The sequence below is a fragment of the Hyla sarda genome, chromosome 6 (assembly GCF_029499605.1).
Source record: "Hyla sarda isolate aHylSar1 chromosome 6, aHylSar1.hap1, whole genome shotgun sequence".
In the NCBI taxonomy this organism is placed as follows: Eukaryota; Metazoa; Chordata; class Amphibia; order Anura; family Hylidae; genus Hyla; species Hyla sarda.
In genome coordinates this window covers 289,155,658-289,175,334 of record NC_079194.1, presented here as the reverse complement: position 1 = coordinate 289,175,334, position 19,677 = coordinate 289,155,658, and the positions used below count along the sequence as shown (strand labels likewise).

Sequence of the window (19,677 nt, the reverse complement as noted above, 5' to 3'; positions counted from 1 at the left end):
GGGTGGTATTATATGTTCTGGACTACTCTTTACCTGTATTACTGAAGTGTATGCACTGACTGGTGTCTGGTAGCGCCCCCTACAGTACAGGGAGGTATTACATGTTCTGTACTTTTTACCTGTACCAGGGTTAGCTGCTCCTTTGGACACCAGGTGAGGGCGGCTCCATTACTTTTTTAGGACACTGTGTACTGTACAGGACCCTGAAGAAGCTCCTGTCCTCTACATAGACAGTGATTTACAGCTCCCAGCAGATCTTTATTACTATTATCTGTAAGGATTTGCTTTATCTGTATTGGTTATCTACTTATTTTTCTTTAATCCTCACTTTTTCCTATTTTTGGATGACATTTTGGGGGCTTCAGAACCAATTACCAGGTTTCCATAGAGTTCTGGTCTCAACATACAATGGTTTCATCATACAATGGTCGTCCTGGAACCGATTAATATTGTAACTTGAGGGACCACTGTATTCCCTGGCACAGGGGATAAGTGTCTGACATTCTTGGACCCCCCCCCCCCCCCCCCCATGATCTCGAGGACGTGCCTAGCTCTCACTGCTCAATTAAAGGAGTACTGCAGTCTTAGACACTTATCCCCTATCCGCAGGAACTCCCATACGGGGACACGGTATTGCTGCTGCTCTGCGCGGCTAATGTGCGTGTTGTTGACCTCACTGAGGTAGACGACACGCCTCCTCCATACAGCTCTATGGGAGAGATGTATAGAGACACATGGAGGGGGTGTCTGCCGCGGCGTCATGCTGCGGCCGACATGCCATCTTCACGAGAGAGCTGCGACAGAGCCGGGGTATCTATGGTTGCAGATCTCCTTTAACTAGTCCGATGCTTACAGTCACATTAATCTGTATATGGGAAAGATTCTACAATCTGTATATGTTAACTATGTGTCCAATCGTAGTGGGCCTGACTGCAGCGACCCCCATCCCTCAATCTCCAGAATGGGGTCCATCTCTTACTGCTGAGCACTTAGACACCCACCTTCCATGATGAACTGGTCTCAACAGTGATGACCCGCTCAGCCAATCGGATAAGGAAGGACGTTGCTGCCGCCGAAACTCCCAAGACCAGTTCATCTTTGAAGGTGGGGGCCAAAGCGCTCATAAGTTAAAAGACCGTAACGTTCTGGAGATTATGGTGGGTGCTAGTGGTCGGTTGGACCCCACGCGATTCTGTGGATAGTGGATATGTTTTGCATAACCAGAGTTTCCCTTTAAAGGGTGTTTTCACACACACACAGTATCCTCTGCATATTTTATGCAAAGAATTTAAAGTTGCAGATTTTGATGTAAACTAATTGACTGAAAACCTCCAAATCTGCAGCTTCAAATCCTGCGCATCAAATATGCCGAGGATGCTGTACGTGTGAATACGCCTTGAGTGCTGGTTTGCTGCTGGTGGTTCTCTGTCCTTTGGGAGGGAGGAGGCAATTATTGCGGATGGCAGAGTCTTTTGAGGTGTATAACAGTCTCTCTACTCTTTCTTTCCTTAGGGTGGGAGCGAGAGCTGGTTTACAGATAGTAACAACGCTATTGCATCTTTGGCCTTTCACCCCACCGTTCAGCTGCTTCTTATTGCCACTGTCAATGAAATCCATTTCTGGGACTGGAGTCGGCGGGAGCCCTTTGCTGTGGTAAAGACGGCCAGTGAAATGGAGCGAGTTCGGTAAGTTCATTGTTTTGCGAGGCCCAAGAAAACTGTAGGGTTGTGGGTGATTTAAGGTCCTTCCAATGGTTTGTTTTGTGTATCTTTTTAAACATTACTGTCAATTAAAAAAAAAATAAAGAAAACAAAAAAAAACAGCAGTGGTCTCAAACTGTGGCCCTCCAGATGTTGCACAGTTTATGGAGCTGCTGCATTTCCTGATTCAGTCAGAACATGTCCCACACAGACTATGCACCTGAAATTTTTCTGGGCGGATATTCCGCATCTAGATTCAGAATTTCCGTAATTCCGCTTAGAAATTATGCTCAGAAAACCCAGAATCCTGTTGCTCACAATACTGACCTGAAGAAGAGGGTGTTTCTACCGAAACACGTTACATTTTGTTTAACTTTTGCTTAATAAATCCACTTGGTTCACCATACCTACCATTGTTGGATTGGATTGAATTTTGTTTGGAAAATAGCAACGACTTATCATAGGGTCAAACCTTTCTCGCTAAAATTTTCAAACTTTTGCTGTCAATGGGATTCCGCCACCAATCAGCGCATCTATGGGGACGGCAATGTCTTCACGTGTCTAAAGGTTTTCCGGCCATCGATTCCTTAGTACAAACCCACAATTATAATAATATTTGCTATAGGCTCTGCAGATTTGTAGTATTATTAGTTGTGATCACATGTTATGTCTTTGTAAGCATGAGCCCTCCCCCCCCCCCCCTGATCTGCAATAATATATTAATAAGAAATAATAATGTTAATAAATATTAAAGGGGTACTCCGGTGGAAATTTTTTTTTTTTTAAATCAACTGGTGCCAGAAAGTTAAACAGATTTGTAAAGGACTTCTATTAAAAAATCTTAATCCTTCCAGTACTTTTTAGCAGCTGTATGCTACAGAAGAAATTAATTTCTTTTTGAATTTCTTTTTTGTCTTGTCCACAGTGCTCTCTGCTGACCTCTGTCCGTGTCAGGAGCTGTCCAGAGCAGGAGAAAATCCCCATAGCAAACCTATGCTGCTCTGGACAGTTCCTGATACGGGCATCAGGTGTCAGCAGAGAGCGCTGTGGACAAGACCAAAAAAGAAATTCGAAAAGAAAAGAATTTCCTCTGTAGCATACAGCTGCTAAAAAGTACTGGAAGGGTAAAGATTTTTTAATAGAAGTCATTTACAAATCTGTTTAACTTTCTGGCACCAGTTGATTAAAAAAAAATAATGTTTTCCACCGGAGTACCCCTTTAATGAAGAATATTATTATTAATAAGAAATAATAATATAAAATTAAAGAAACAATATTAATATTAATTAATTAAATAATAAATGAAATAATAATAATTTAATTAATTAAAAATATTGTTTCTTATTTTATATTATTTCTTATTATTATCATTATTATTTATAAAATATTATTATAATATTTATATAGGGCACACAAATTCCGCAGTGCAGTACACTCAAATTGCAATAGGAAACAATTCACAATAAGACCTTTACCCATCATGCACCCCATGGGGAAAGGTATGAAACTGGCCAACGTGTTTCGTTTTTTTACGTTTCTCATTTAGAACTCTGTCCCCCCCCCCCCCCCTCCTCCCTGTTCTTGTCATGTTGTACATTCACCATCCTCATAATAGGCCGCCATCCTGGTAGCTATCTGTCCCCGCCACGTGTTTGTATATAATGTACGGACGTGTCATTCTGAATGTCGCTGTCCCTGTTCGCTTTCTGCTACCTGACACTGTAACGCATTACAGGAAGCCTGGGAAGGATATAATTGTCAGGAGAACGTCCTCATTGTGTCTCCGTCTCCATCGTTCGTTAAAGGGAGCGCCGCTGTGCAATCTCGTACATTCATTGGAGAGCTGGGAATTTTGCAGATGTTCTTGCTCCAGCCATTGTTCGCCTGATTTCTCGCGGCTTTTATCTCTGTTGCGATAACAAACTGCGGTTTGCTGTGTATCGGGAGCAGCGAGAAATGTGGTGTTTTTTTTTTTTTTTTATCTGTCTAAGCACCCCTTCAGTCTTCAGTCGCTCATTTTTTTTGTTTGTTTTTTGTACCCTTATGTATGAGGAGGACATGTCTAGATCTAGGTGGTGTTATCTTTAAGAAGATTTCATTGAGCGGAGAGATTCCTTTGTCTGAGCATGCTGGGAGTTGTAGTTTTGCAACCACAGCAGGCACCCCGGTTGGGAAACTCTGCAAAACTACAAAATTGGAAATCTGCACTGCAAAACTACAATTTCCAGCATGCCCGGACAGCCGTAGGCTGTCCGGGCGTGCTGGCAGTTGTAGTTTTGCAACCGCTGGACGCACCCTGGTTTGGAAACTCTGCAAAACTACAACATAGCAAATTTACACTGCCAAACTACGACTCCCTGCATGGCTGGATAGCCTTTGGCTGTCCGGGCATGCTGAGAGTTATAGTTTTGCAACTGCTGGAGGCACACTGGTTGGGTAACTCTGCAAAACTACAAAATTACAACTCCCAGCATGACGGGACAGCCAAAGGCTGTCCTGACATGCTAGTAGTTGTAGTTTTGCAACTGCTGGAGGCTCTCTGGTTGGGAAACTCTGACTTAAAGGGTTACTCTGGAAAAAAAGTTTTTTTTTAAATCCACTTGTTCCAGAAAGTTTAAACAGATTTGTAAATGACTTCTATTTAAACATCGCAATAAAGTAGAACAACAAAAATGTCACCATAAGGGGGTACCCCGATGAAATTTTTTATTTTATTTTTTAAATCAACTGGTGCCAGAAAGTTAAACTGATTTGTAAATTACTTCTATTTAAAAATCTTAACCCTTCCAGTACTTATCAGCTGCTGTATGCTCCAGAGGAAGTTCTTTGTCTTTTTGAATTTCCTTTCTGACTGACCACATTTCCTCTGTAGTATACAGCAGCTGATAAGAATCTGTACAACTCTCTGGCACCAGTTGATTTAAAAAAATAAATTTCCATCGGGGTACCACTTTAAGGTGACATTTTTGTTGTTCCACTTCATTGCGATGTTCCCCTCAACCAGTCACTTTTTCCCAGTGTTGCAAAACTACAACTCCCAGCTTGCCCTTATGCAGAAAAACTGCACACAAAAAAAAAATTTCTCAATCTGCTCCATTGGGGGGGGACACAGACCGTGGGTGTATGCTGCTGTCTCTAGGAGGTTCGACACTATGGCAACAGGAAAAGTCGGCTCCTCCCAGCAGGGTATACCCGCCCACAGGCACCTGAGGTAATCAGTTTTAGCTTAGTGTTCTAGGATTTTATTTCGGCAGCGGAGCACTGCCGACTCCACCTGAGCTCTCAGTGAGCGCGGCCCCTATCTCCGGCCATGTCGCTCATTGCGCCGGAACACAGCCCTGCTCTCCTGTCGGCATCGGCGTGCTGCCAGCGGTGCTTTTTATTTACGGGAGTGAGGATGCCATTAGAGCCCAGCCATTTTTCTTTCTCTGGCCTCGGGCCATTGTCTGGCTCTAGCCCCGCCCACTCACAGCTGCGGGAATCCTTCTCTCTCTCCTGCTCTGTATGCGGCTAGTCCCTTCTCTGCCCATCAGCGCTAAACGCGTGCAGAGGATTTCTGAGGGCCAATGAGTGGCACCCTTTGGCTAGGCCGGTCTCTCTCTCTATTCTCATTGGCTATCCTTCTTCTCCTTCGCTCTCTCCCCTCAGCCGTACAGCGCTCCTCACAGCCGCTACCTTATTGGGGACACATACACTGAGTGAGCAGTTTCTTTAAAAAATAAATAAATAAAATAAATGTAATTAACTATATAGAATGGAGGTGTCCGGCCTGGTCACCTATTGTTCTTGTAGGGGTTAGCAACTCTACCATACTTGGTTCTGCTAAACCCACTTGCTCTGCCTGCACCACTGCTTCCCCTGCTATTTCTACCACTCTCCCAGTCTATATCGACTTGGCTCAGGTCTCCCGTTCTGTGGTGACAGCCTTGGAGAGGTCCGTCCTATGCTGGCCCTCCAGAGGGGCACGCTCTCCCCCTATACTAACCGCTCTTGCAAGCGTCATAAAGATGTTTCATCTGGCTCACCTCATTCCCGTTTAACTGGAGAACTTGTGGATGGTGTTTCCGATTGGATACATCTGACATGGTGCACTCATTGGTTTCGGCCATAAGACACCTTCCATCTAGTGGACCCAGGAACTTCGGACGTGGCTCCAGAAATTTCCTTTCAGAGGGGACAGCACGGATATGACTGATGTGGTGTACTCATTGGTTTTGGCCAAAAGAGACACCTTCCAGCAAAAGGACCCAGGAACTTCGGACACGGTCCAGAAGTTTCCTCTTATCAGGATCTTCGGACGTAGCTCCAGAAGTTTCCTTTCATAGAGGATCGCATGGATAATCCTGTTGTGGTGTACTCATTGGTTTCGGCCGTAAGAGACTCCTTCCAACTGAAGGACCCAGGAACTTCGGACGTGGTCCAGAAGTTTCCTCTCATCGTGCCCGACCTCTTCCAGGGCTGCCTCACCTCGTTCCCATTCAACTGGAGGACTTGTGGGTGAGGCTTCTGATTCGGCCTCTGACTCAAGGAACGCACGGATGCCTGATGTGGTGTATTCATTGGTTTCGGCCATAAGACACACCTTCCATCTAAAGGACCCAGGAACTTTGGACGTGGCTCCAGAAGTCTCCTTGCTTCGTGCCCGACCGGCACCAAGGCTTTCAGCTCTCAAGCTGAATTTTACGCCCTGCTGGTATCCGCCTGGAGGCACCCTGACAAGAAAGTTCGAGCGCAGTATCCCTTCGCCATTGACCTCATTGCTAGGTGGACCTTCTCTCCAACTGTGAATATATCGGTCTCCCGCCTCTCTAAGGCGCCTACCCGACGTTTGGCTGATGCGGCTGCATATAAGGATCCAGCAGACATGAAGGTGGAAACTTTGGCAAACTTTGCCTTTGAGACAGCAGGTTCTTCCTGCTTTTGCTTCAGCCTGGGTGTCAAAGGCCCTTTCAGCTCATGATCCCTCTAGAGGATTTGTTTAATCTAGCTCTCCGATGCTCCGTAGCTGGAGTTTTTCTCTGTTCTGCTTCCATGCGCAGCCACTGTGTTGCCTTTGCCACAAGCTTACCTGGTAGCCACCGTCCCTCCTTATGGCTTAAAGCCTGAAATGCGAACGCCGCCTTCAGGAAATGAGGCGATGGGCATAGTAAGTTCTTTATTACCACTGATAAGGCTCACAGAACTGCTTTCCATCGTAAGTCCTCCTTCTGGTTCTGCGGACCTTTGGTACCATCAAGGGGTACCAACAAGGGTCCAGCCAGGTGCTTTCACGGGAAGAGGGCTCCCTCCTTTCGGACCTGCCCCGGAGGTCGGCTATCCTTTCCGGACATTTTGCGGCCCCATCAGGCACCCGTAGGCCTTCCTAAGTCTGAAGGGTCGCCCCCACCCGCCGACCTTTCTCGGGTGGTTGGTCGCCTCTTACTCTTCCGGGATGCCTGGACTACACACACTCAGGACTCCTAGGTCAGGGATGTGGTAGTCCACGGATACAGGATCGAATTTGCTTCCCTTCCTTGGGATTGCCGGGGAGTTTTCATGGGGAGTTTTCTTTCCTCGGTGGACATCAAGGATGCCTGCCTCCATATCTCATTGTTTCCCAGTCATCAGCGGTAGCTCCGCTTTGCAGCGGACAGTCATTTCCTATTGTGGCTCTCCATTTCGGTCTCACCACTTCTCCGCGGACCTTTCACAAAGTCCTGGCGCCTGTGATAACCCCCTTTACGGACAACAGTTGTTTCCGTGATTCCTTACTTGGACGACCTCCTGATCAGAGCTCAAGCCAGGGCACAGATCCTTGACAGTCTTAGTCTCAACCTCCAGACCTTTGTCTCTCTTAGGTTGGGTGTTCAATCGGGACAAGTCCAACTGCTCTCCTGGGGCTCTAGTTCGACGCGGCCTCTACCCGCTTTCGTTTCCGCCAACCAGTCGGCTGACTCTCTTACCATGAGTCCGATGACTTCGGCATCCTGCTCCAGTTTACATTCGCTTTTGCATGGATGTCCTGCATCAGTTAGTGGCGGCCATGGAGGCCATGCCATTTGCCCAGTGTCATCACCGACCCCTTCAACTGGTGATTCTCTTCTGGTGGGACAGGTCTCCATTGTCTCTCGACCGCAAGATCATTTTCGGGGCCTTGGTCCTCCGAGAAGCCCTTTTTCCCCTTCAACATGTTTAGGCCTAGTTCAATTCTTTCTTGGCCTGCTTCTTGGGAAATTCCCTTCGGTGCGGAACTCTTGTTCCGGCATCTCAGCGATCTTCATTCCAGACGTTTCTGGGTTGTGGTCTTTCTCAGACGTCCTTAGCCGTCCAAGGCAAGTGGTCCCTTCATCCGGAGGGGTTTGCAGTGACAAGGTGCTACCAGATTCATGCCCTCGCATCAACTGATGCTACTCTGGGCCGTAAGACGTTGCAGGTGGTGATGGTCCAACCGTCCACCTGTCTGATTCCATACCCACCCAAGGGACGGCTTTGGTACGTCCCACAGTCTGTGTCCCCCAATGGAGCCGATAGAGAAAAGGAGATTTTTTATACTTACAGTAAAATCTCTTTCTCGAAGGATCCGTTGGGGGACACAGCTCCCCCCCTGTTCTGGTGTTTCTATTTCAGTCATCTGTCCGAGGGTGTGTTCAGTTACCTTTTCTTCTGGTTGCTTGGACAGTCTGTGGCTTTTTTCTCTGGACCTGTCGGTCTTCTCCTATTGCTCTGGGACTAAAACTGATTACCTCAGGTGCCTGTGGGCAGGTATACCCTGCTGGGAGGAGCTGACTTTTCCTGTTGCCATAGTGTCGAACCTTCTAGAGACAGCAGCATTTACCACAGTCTGTGTCCCCCAATGGATCCTTCGAGAAAGATTTTACGATAAGCATAAAATCTCCTTTTTGCGCAAATTTCCACGCAAATGTTGTTTTATTTTTTTATTTCTTTTAGGTTACAGAATGTAAAAAACTTTAGTCTGATCCTGAAATTATTTATTACTCCCTCGATGCCACAGGACGTACGTGTACGTCCTGTGTGCACTAAGGGTCTTTAATCCCGCCGCCGGGGACCCCCGCATTCTAGCATGCAGCACTCGCCACGGTGCGGTGGGTGGTGCGGCTCGGGGCATTATCGGATTATCGGCAAGGTAATTGCCGATAACGCCCAAAATCTTGAATATCAGCGGATAATATCGGCCAAACCGATAATCGGTCGATCCCTAGTCACGACTCGCCCCCCGTGTGATGTCATGCCCCGCCTCCTCAATGCAAGTCTGAAGGCCGTCACGCCCCCTCCCATCGACTTTCTTTGCGGGGGCGGGGCATGACATCACACAGGGGCGGAGTCGTGATGTCACAATACTCCGTCCCCGTGGTCGGGAGGCAAAAGACTGCGAACCTCCAGCGCTTCTGGCAGTACTTACAGGTGGGTGCTGCATGCTAGATTGCGAGGGTCCCCAGTGGCGGGACCTCCGCGATCAGACATCTTATCCCCTATCCTTTGGATAGGGGATAAGATGTCATGGGGCCGGAGTACCCCTTTATAGCGAGCTCAGGATCTGGTGAGTAGCTGCGGCATCTAAAATTGTAAATTCCTAGTTCCAGAGGCGCTGATCTAGACTTCCGCTTGGTAATCACGAGTTCCCGATCAGCTGAAATGAAGGCGGAGTTCCCTTACCTGCCTCCCTGCTGTTTGATCGGTGCTCTGCTAATTTAGTCTGCTTCAGCAGGCTGGACAAGTGCTTATAACACTGATCAATGCTGTGCTGTGGGATAGAATTGAACGGTGTTTGCAATCGAAAGATTGCTTGTTATAGTACCTTTATGGGGACTTAAATAGTGTGAATTAAAAAAATAATTTAATTAAAAAGACTAATATATATATATATATATATATATATATATATATATATATATATATATATATATATGTATGTGTATAAAGAGAATTTTTTTTTATATATTTAATTCCTTTGATTAAATATATATATATATATATATATAATATATTAGAGATGAGCGAACTTACAGTAAATTCGATTCGTCACGAACTTCTCGGCTCGGCGGTTGATGCTTATCCTGTAAAAAAATAAAATAATATATATATATATATATATATATATATATATATATATATATATATATATATATATATATATATATATATATATATATATATAATATATATAATGTTTTCCACCAGAGTACCCCTTTAACCTTCCAGGATCTTCATATTGATAGAGATTACCTAGGGCAGGCTCAATCAACAGAGCACAGATTTCACTGAAATATTGTAATCAGCAATTTTAGTATTTGAGATATATATATATATATATATATATATATATATATATATATATATATATTTTTTTTTTAATCAACTGGTGCCTGAAAGTTAAACAGATTTGTAGATTACTTCTATTAAAAAAATCTTAATCCTTCCTGTACTTTTAAGCAGCTGTATGCTACAGAGGAAATTCATTTCTTTTTGAATTTCTTTTTTGTCTTGTCCACAGTGCTCTCTGTTGACACCTGATGCCCGTATCAGGAACTGTCCAGAGCAGGAGAAAATCCCCATTGCAAACCTATGCTGCCCTGGACAGTTCCTGATACGGGCATCAGGTGTCAGCAGAGAGCACTGTGGACAAGACAAAAAAGAAATTCAAAAATAAATTAATTTCCTCTGTAGCATACAGCTGCTAAAAAGTACTGGAAGGGTAAAGATTTTTTAATAGAAGTAATTTACAAATCTGTTAAACTTTCTGGCACCAGTTGATAAAAAAATTTTTTTTTAAAAAAATTATGTTTTTCACCGTAGTACCTCTTAAAGGCTAGGTAAGACAACCCCTTCCCCACCTTTGGAGGAGGGATGAATACCACTAAACCACCAAGGACCATTGAAATGTCCCTTTAGACATCTCTGTTAGCGGAGATCAATAGTTAGGAGGAATAAGAATGGCATTATATCCAGTGAAATCAATAAGTCTGTTTGTGTTTCTTTTCCCCACAGATTGGTACGATTTGATCCTCTTGGGCATTATCTTCTTACAGCTATTGTGAACCCCTCTAACCAGCAGGTAAGCTTCATATAGACTAGACCAATCTTTCCCAACCAGGGTACCTCCAGCTGTTGAAAAACTACAACTCCCAGCATGCCGGCGGTCCGGGCATGCCGGGAGTTGTAGTTTTGCAACAGCTGGAGGCACCCTGGTTAGGAAACACTGCCCTGTCACTTACTGCACTTGTAATGTAATGCAATGATGACACTCTGCCCCACTAAAGGGGGTCTAAAGGGGGGCCCTGCTGTCTACAAGGGTGGGGGCCCTGCTGTAGCATCATGGGAAATCATATTAGAGAGAAATAGGAACCAAGATGGCAGACAATCCGTGCATGCCACATAAGCTAAAACTCTTGTGAAAAGCCACAGAAGCAGGAGAAGTATTTGGTCCTCTTTGGCCCTCTCTCGTGGAGATATGTCACAAACCGAATCGGACAAGGAAAATACTGAATAAAAGCAATGTTTATTAAAAGCGCTGTGGACTACGCGTTTCAAGGGGTGGGACCACCTCTTCATCAGGTCCTGACGAAGAAGGGATCCCACCCCTTGAAACGCGTAGTCCACAGCACTTTTAATAAACATCGCTTTTATTTAGTATTTTCCTTGTCTGATTCGGTTTGTGACATATCTCCACGGGAGAGCGCCAAAAAGGACCGTATTCTTCTCTTCTTCTCCTGCTTCTGCGGCTCTGTAGGATCCCTCCGTCCGGAGGGATCCTACAGACTGGTTTGATCCAGACAGCACCCCGGCTATTCCCCCAGAGATTGGGTATTCAAGCTCCAAAAGGTGTTGTGCTCTCAGCATAACACCATCAGGTTAGCACAACCATATTGTTGCTATTGGTAACTCCAAGAATAACGGCACATAGTTAGCGCTTTTGTCTGCTTTTAGTTTTTTCTATACATTAGAGTATACGTAAGCTAAAACAAATATACACAAAAGGCGTACTCAACCGCCTCCGCTTTTTTTATTTTTTATAGTAAGCTGCACTATATAAGAAAAAAAAAGTATAATAATAATAAAAACATTTTACTGTACTTCTTCTTTAGGGTGTATTCACACGTACAGTATCTCTGTGCCTCTTTGATGCGCAGGATTTGAAGCTGCGATCAGTAGCCTACAGCTGTCCTCTGTCGGGGGCTGCCGCTCCGCTGCCCCGTTCTCCCGTCTGCATCACGTTGTGCTATGGAGGACCATGTGACATACACGTCACTCCACCTCCTCCCCTGTGCCCGGCGTAACGTTACGCAGGAAGCAGGGTGATGTGTATGTCACATGGTCCTCCAAAGGACAACGTGATGCGGACGGGAGAACTGTGCAGCGGAGCGGCAGCCCCGACAGAGGATAGCTGCAGTTGAGCTGTCTACAAGGGTGGGGGCTGCGGGCTAAAGGGGGGCCCTGCTGTCTAAAGGGTGGGGGCCCTGCTGTCTAAAGGGTGGGGGCCCTGCTGTCTAAAGGGTGGGGGCCCTGCTGTCTAAAGGGTGGGGGCCCTGCTGTCTAAAGGGTGGGGGCCCTGCTGTCTAAAGGGTGGGGGCCCTGCTGTCTAAAGGGTGGGGGCCCTGCTGTCTAAAGGGTGGGGGCCCTGCTGTCTAAAGGGTGGGGGCCCTGCTGTCTAAAGGGTGGGGGCCCTGCTGTCTAAAGGGTGGGGGCCCTGCTGTCTAAAGGGTGGGGGGGGCCCTGCTGTCTAAAGGGTGGGGGGGGGCCCTGCTGTCTAAAGGGTGGGGGGGGCCCTGCTGTCTAAAGGGTGGGGGGGGGGGCCCTGCTGTCTAACGGGTGGGGGGGGGGCCCTGCTGTCTAAAGGGTGGGGGGGGCCCTGCTGTCTAAAGGGGGGGGGGGGCCCTGCTGTCTAAAGGGGGGGGGGGCCCTGCTGTCTAAAGGGGGGGGGGGCCCTGCTGTCTAAAGGGGGGGGGGGCCCTGCTGTCTAAAGGGGGGGGGGGGCCCTGCTGTCTAAAGGGGGGGGCCCTGCTGTCTAAAGGGGGGGGGGCCCTGCTGTCTAAAGGGATCTGTAAAGGCAATGGTCTGCATTCTGCACAAACACATGTGTATAGGAGTTCTAGATAAAAAAAAAGTAAAGAAATAAAATGTAAATTTACTGCTCCCCCAATAAAAATTTTCCTATTGCTATGCAAAAAAAGTAAAATAATTTTTTTCTTATACATATTTGATACTACCGCATGGCTAACTGTCTGAACTATTAAAATATTAGTGAATCATTAACATTTTTTTTTTAAAGTTCAGACAGTTACTCATGCGTCAGTATCAAATTTACGCTGGTTTCTGTACAGGATCATTAATAATGACACATCGCATGCTAGAAACTTTTAATATGGCCATTGTACATAGTTTTTCAAGTAGAATCAGCTTTTTGGCATTTTAAAAATTTTTCCTGATAAAATAATCGACAACTAATCGATTATTAAAGGAGTTCTCTAAGCTAAAACTTTTAACCCCCGCTGTGCCCGGGCTGTAAAACTATACATAATAAACGTTCACTTACCTGCCTACGATCCCCCGTTGTTCCGATATCGCCATCCCGTTCTCTGGTCCCTGTCAGCTTCCTCTTCCTGCGGGTCGATGACTTCACTCTGCGCTCAGCCTATCAGCGGCCGCAGCAATGTCCCGTCGCGGCTGCTGATAGGCTGAGTGAAGTCACCGACCCGCAGGAAGAGGAAGCTGACAGGGACCAGAGAACGGGATGGCGATATTGGAACAACGGGGGATCGTAGGCAGGTAAGTGAAAGGTTTATTATGTATAGTTTTACAGCCTGGGCACAGCGGGGGATAAAAGATTTCAGTGGGAGAACTCCTTTTAAAATAATCATTAGCTGCAGCCCTACTTCAGTGTGTCTGCACGTAGCTGCGTATTGTCGCTCCGGGCAGGCACATGCAAAGGCACCATACAGAGGTCCTTCAGCGGCGGATCTGCAGCGTAAAATACGCGCTGTAAATCCGCTCTCCTGAAAGTACCCTTAGAGTCCGTTTTCACATACAGGATCTGCTGCATATTTTGCTGCAGCTCATTTTCTTCCTCATCAGCAGCAGATGCTGTACGTGTGAATGTACTCTAAAAAAAAAAGGGGTTGTCCAGTAAAACGGGAGAGGGTTTACTTTACTACTCACGTCTGCCCTCGTCATGTCTCTGAAGTATACCTTCCGAGACGAGAAGGGAGCGGGTGCGAAGTTATGATCCTCGTTTGCAGGGTAAACGCACGTGCAATGTCCAATAAGCTGCACGATGATACGAGACTTTTCACCCGTCCCCTCTCGTTTTGGATCGTGCACCTTAGAGACATAAAGAGGGCATTATTTGTGCCCTATGCTAATCTTGCTTCTTCCTGTCAGCCATATTAGCTAGGCCCTACTTCTTTTTCTCCTTTTAGGCTGCGTTCACACGGCCGTCTAGACCCGTCCCGTTCTTCTCCCGTCAAAAATAAAAACGGACTTGACATCCGTTTGCATCAGTTATTGTCAATTTTATTTTATCTATTTGTATCCGTTTGTATCAGTTATTGTTCAGCTAATAAACTCCCCCCCCCCCCCCCCATTTTTTTTTTTGTTCTGAGCATGCTTAGAAGTAAAAACAAATAAAAAAACTGATGCGAACGGATGACATTAAAGGCTCATTTGTATTCCATAGACTTTAATGTTAAGTTTACTGTATCCGTTTTTTCTTCAGTTTTTTTTTTATGGAATGTGCTGTTTTTTCTGCTGTCAAAAAAATGAAAATGAGCGCAGACAGGTACAAACGGATGTGAACGGATTGTAAAAAAAAATCCCATTGACATGAATGGGATTTTTTTAAAACCGTCTTTAATCTGTTTTCAGCCTGCATGAACAGAACCGAAACGGGGATAAAAAAACAGGGACAGACGGCCGTGTGAACGCACCCTTACCTGGTAACAGAGTCAAAGTTTTCCCGATAGTGACTCTCTTTTGATTGCAAAAGTGACCATATCCAAGTGAAGATCATCTATGTAGCTCTGCAGTGCCCCCGAACTATTGTGGCCTATGCCTACCTGCTTTAATCGATTTCACTTATCATCCTGGAGTAAGCTCACTCTTTTTGGCAATGGGGCCCTTTGGATCTTTTTGGCTGGAGGGCACCATCCCAGAGCATATGTCTACTGTACACGCAAAACACAATGCAAACCTGGCCTGCCCATGATCTGCTTAAAGGGGTACTCCGGTGGAAAACATTTTTTTTAAATCAACTGGTGCCAGAAAGTTAAACAGATTTGTAAATTACTTCTATTAAAAAAAATATTTACCCTTCCAGTACTTTTTAGCAGCTGTATGCTACAGAGGAAATTTTTATTTTTGAATTTCTTTTGTGTCTTGTCCACAGTGCTCTCTGCTGACACCTAATGCCCGTATCAGGATTTGTCCAGAGCAGGAGAAATTCCCTATTGCAAATCTATGCTGCTCTGTACAGTTCCTGACATGGACAGAGGTGTCAGCAGAGAGCACTGTGGACAAGACAAAATAGAAATTCAAAAACAAAATAATTTCCTCCAGCAATCCGCTGCTAAAAAGTAGTGGAAGGATTAAAGGGGTACTCCGCCCCTGGCATCTTATCCTCTATCCAAAGGATAGGGGATAAGATGTTAGATCGCCGCGGTCCCGCTGCTGGGGACCCTGGGGATCGCCGCTGCGGCACCCCGCCATCATTACTGCACAGAAAGAGTTCGCTCTGTGCGTAATGACGGCCGGTACAGGGGCCAGAGCAGCGTGACGTCATGGCTCCGCCCCTCATGACATCACGGCCCGTCCCCTTAATGCAAGCCTATGGCCTATGGTCGTCACGCCCCCTCCCATAGACTTGTATTGACGAGGGCGGGCCGTGACGTCACGAGGGGCGGAGCCGTGACGTAACGATGCTCCGGCCCCTGTATTGCCCATCATTACGTGCAGAGCGATATCGCTCTGCCCAGTAATGATAGCGGGGTGCTGCAGCAGCGATCCCTGGGGTCCCCAGCAGCGGGACCCCGGTGATCTGACATCTTATCCCCTATCCTTTTGGATAGGTGATAAAATGTCCAGGGACAGAGTACCCCTTTAAGCCAACAATGTTGCGGAACATTTGATGTCGTCCTATCTATTGGAGGCTATCCGGCCAGCGGGCAGTTCTGCATACCCATCACCTCTGCTTTAGCATTGTACATTTAGTGACCCACTTTATTTTTATTTTTTAGAGTGATGAAGAATCGGAGATCCCCCTCGACAGTGCAGAGATTCCCATCTACCGACAACGTTCTCTGTTGCAGACTCAACCAGTCCGCCGTACGCCGCTGCTCCATAATTTTCTACACATGCTCTCATCGCGCTCATCAGGCACCCAGGCCGGAGAGCAGCCTCCTGTACAAGACTCTGCCACCCCATCCCCGCCGCCGCCACCTCCACCCCCTCCCCCAACAACGGAAAGCAGTCAAAGGCTTATTTATACTCGCATTAGAGACCGACCGCCCCCAGGTGTCACCACTCCATGCTGCCAAGACCCCAGTATGCTGTGCCTCTGCGTCCGATGCTCTAGTGCTCGGTTGTCGTCTTCACTTTTCCCCCACCCTGAAGCACCAGGTACTCCCTCCACGTCATCGGGGGCTACCTCCACTTCCTATTCTCCAGTGCAAACTGATCCCCAACATTCTTTGGAACGGCAGCAGCAGCACCACCAGTCCTCTGCCCAGCACGACCATGGACTTCTAAGCCGACCTTCTGCCTTCAGTAGCGTGCACAGCAGCACCGCCGGTAACACACTGCGCAGTCTGAGTCTGGGACCTATGCGCCGCTCACTCGCTGGGCAGCCGTCTCGCTATCAACAGCCGACCACCGATATTGGTGGTTCTGAGTGGACTCGCACAGTGCTTAATATGGGATCCCGTTCTGAAATGGTGGAACCCATGCCCCCTCCCCGGACGAGTGCCTCATCCGTAAGCCTGCTGTCTGTTCTGAGGCAACAGGAAGGCGAGGCCTCATCCTCGGTGTATACTTCAGCTACGGAGGGCCGAGGTTTTTCCACCACAGAGCAGGATAACTCTGGAAGTCAGCCACCTGTACTTCCCACCACCTCCCGAACAGAGCTGCAGTGTGACCTGAGACGCTTCTTCCTTGAGTATGACAGGCAATACGACCTGGAACCTGGGACTCCGGGCACCACGCAGGGGCAAGCTCATGAGATGCTCAATAACAATCTAGAACCTGAACAACCGGGTCCTTCGCATCAGTCCAACCAGGCTCACAGTGGTGAGAGTGCTGCAAATCAGCCTAGAGGGCACATGAACCGCTGCCGCGCCTGCCACAACCTGCTGACGTTCAACAATGACACTCTGCGCTGGGAAAGGACCCCGCCGACTTATCCGGAGAGTGCAGGCATGCCCTCCTGGCAACCACCCCCAGTTCCTTCACCAAGCACTTTCCAGGCTGGTCTGGCCGCTGGCAGCACAGAGCAGCCTGGTGCCACAGGGGTTGAGAGACCAGATATAGGAAGTTTACCTAGTGGCAGTGGACGTTTGGAACCAGGGACATCACAGGAAGAAAGAACAGTAGGTGTAGCTTATAATCCCGAGACTGAACACTGGGAACGGGTCTACAGTCAACCGGCTACTGTTAACAGAGCTCCGAATGTATCCCAAGAGGCCTTACCACAAGATCTCCACGAGGAGAGCACAGAGGAGGACTCTCTAAGAAGGTAAGAAATGCACTATAACCTCTCAGAAGGTTTTCAATACAGCAGGGGTACTCCTTTCCCATACAGTGATGGCATATCGCTAGGATATGAACGGTGGGGAAGCTCATCCTACACCACGGCACCTGTCATGCTACTAGTGGGCACCGCAGTACAGCTTCATTCAAATCAATGGGGCGGCTGCAATTCCCTGCAGACCTGGCAGGTGATGGGACCACAATGCTGGTTTATGGCATAATTTCCTCTATGGGTTTACAGCATTTCATAGCAATACGCTGTCACTCTATGACATAGAAGTACCACGAGGAGAGCACAGAGGACGACTCTCTTAGAAGGTAAGAAATGCACTATAACCTGTCAGAAGGTTTTCAATACAGCAAGATTACTCCTTTCCCATACAGTGATGGCATATCGCTAGGATATAAACGGTGGGGGAGCTCATCCTGCACTACAGCACCTGTCATCCTACTAGTGGACACCGCAGTACAGCTCCATTCAAATCAATGGGCGGCTGCAATTCCCTGTTGACCTGGTGGCTGATGGGACCACAGTGCTGGTTTACGGCGCCATTCCCTGTATTGGTTTACAGCATTTCATAGCGATACACTGTCACTCTATGACATAGAAGTACCCCTTGGACCAATAAGCTCTTCTGACATGTCTGTTTTAGTGAGTTATTGTATTCTCCGTGAAATGGAACTCTGCATTGTGCTATTTCCTCTGCTATCACTCCTGGTAATGTATGAATAAATTGGCAACTGGGTGTTGACGTTCTTTGTCATTTTGTTGTGGCACTGGTGGGACAGCGTCTGATTGTGTGGGGGACACAATCTCTTCTCTCTCTCTGTCTCTCTCTCTGTCTCTCTCTCTGTGTCTGTCTCTCTGTCTCTCTGTCTCTCTGTCTCTCTGTCTCTCTGTCTCTCTGTCTCTCTGTCTCTCTGTCTCTCTGTGTCTCTGTGTCTCTGTCTCTCTGTGTCTCTGTCTCTCTGTGTCTCTGTGTCTCTGTGTCTCTGTCTCTCTCTGTGTCTCTGTCTCTCTCTGTGTCTCTGTCTCTCTGTGTCTCTGTCTCTCTGTCTCTGTCTCTCTGTGTCTCTGTCTCTCTGTGTCTGTCTCTCTGTGTCTCTGTGTGTCTGTCTCTCTGTGTCTCTGTGTCTCTGTCTCTCTGTGTCTCTGTCTCTCTGTGTCTCTGTCTCTCTGTGTCTCTGTCTCTCTGTGTCTCTGTCTCTCTGTGTCTCTGTCTCTCTGTGTCTCTGTCTCTCTGTGTCTCTGTCTCTCTGTGTCTCTGTCTCTCTGTGTCTCTGTCTCTCTGTGTCTCTGTCTCTCTGTCTCTGTGTCTCTGTCTCTCTGTCTCTGTGTCTCTGTCTCTCTCTGTGTCTCTGTCTCTCTCTGTGTCTCTGTCTCTCTCTGTGTCTCTGTCTCTCTCTGTGTCTCTGTCTCTCTCTGTGTCTCTGTCTCTCTCTGTGTCTCTGTCTCTCTCTGTGTCTCTGTCTCTCTGTGTCTGTCTCTCTGTGTCTCTGTGTCTGTCTCTCTGTGTCTCTCTGTGTCTCTCTCTCTCTCTCTCTCTCTCTCTCTCTCGTCTCTCGTCTCTCTCTGGTCTCTCTCTCTCTCTGGTCTCTCTCTCTCTCTGGTCTCTCTCTCTCTCTCTCTCTGGTCTCTCTCTCTCTCTCTCTCTCTCTGGTCTCTCTCTCTCTCTCTGGTCTCTCTCTCTCTCTCTCTGGTCTCTCTCTCTCTCTCTCTCTGGTCTCTCTCTCTGTGTCTTTTTTTTCTTGTTCTCTCTCTTGTTCTCTCTTTCTCTCATTTTCTCCTTCTCTCTCCCCTTAACGACAGTTAACCCTTGTCCCCCTCCTTCCTGTGGCTAATTTAAAAGGCATCCTGGGAGGTGTAGTTCTGCAGTAAAGGCTGACCAATATGGCCTTGTTCTCGCTTTCTCCAATCTTTCTCTTGTTTTCTCTCTCTCTCTCTTGTTCTCATTGCAGCAGAGTCCCATTGTTTTCAAGGGGATTCTCCTGCACTGTGCACATGGTGGAATTTCCACAGCAGAAACATCTGCTGTGGAAATCTTCATGTTGGCCACCACGGACGGAAAGAATTGATGCATCTAATCTTTCAGCGGAATCCGCATTTCTTAGCAGCCCTAACATGCCAACACCTGCCGTTTTCCCGAAATTTTTCAGGTGAACATAGACCTAAAGTCCACCCAGATTTGCAGATGATGCAGTTTATTTATTTTTTTTTTAAATAGCAATGTCGCTTAGCCTAAGA

At 47.1% G+C, this 19,677-nt stretch overlaps 1 protein-coding gene across 6 annotated transcripts in view; it reads left to right on the top strand.

The window, feature by feature from the left end:
* The window catches only part of AMBRA1 (autophagy and beclin 1 regulator 1), a gene marked incomplete at its 3' end in the record, with an annotated part of 120,294 nt that overhangs the window by 28,627 nt on the left and 71,990 nt on the right, over positions 1-19,677 (top strand). For all 6 annotated transcript variants that reach the window (XM_056527654.1, XM_056527659.1, XM_056527655.1 and 3 more), the window contains 3 exon segments: positions 1,513-1,685; positions 10,686-10,752; positions 15,926-17,418. In XM_056527654.1, the coding sequence (XP_056383629.1) occupies positions 1,513-1,685; positions 10,686-10,752; positions 15,926-17,418 (1,733 nt within the window).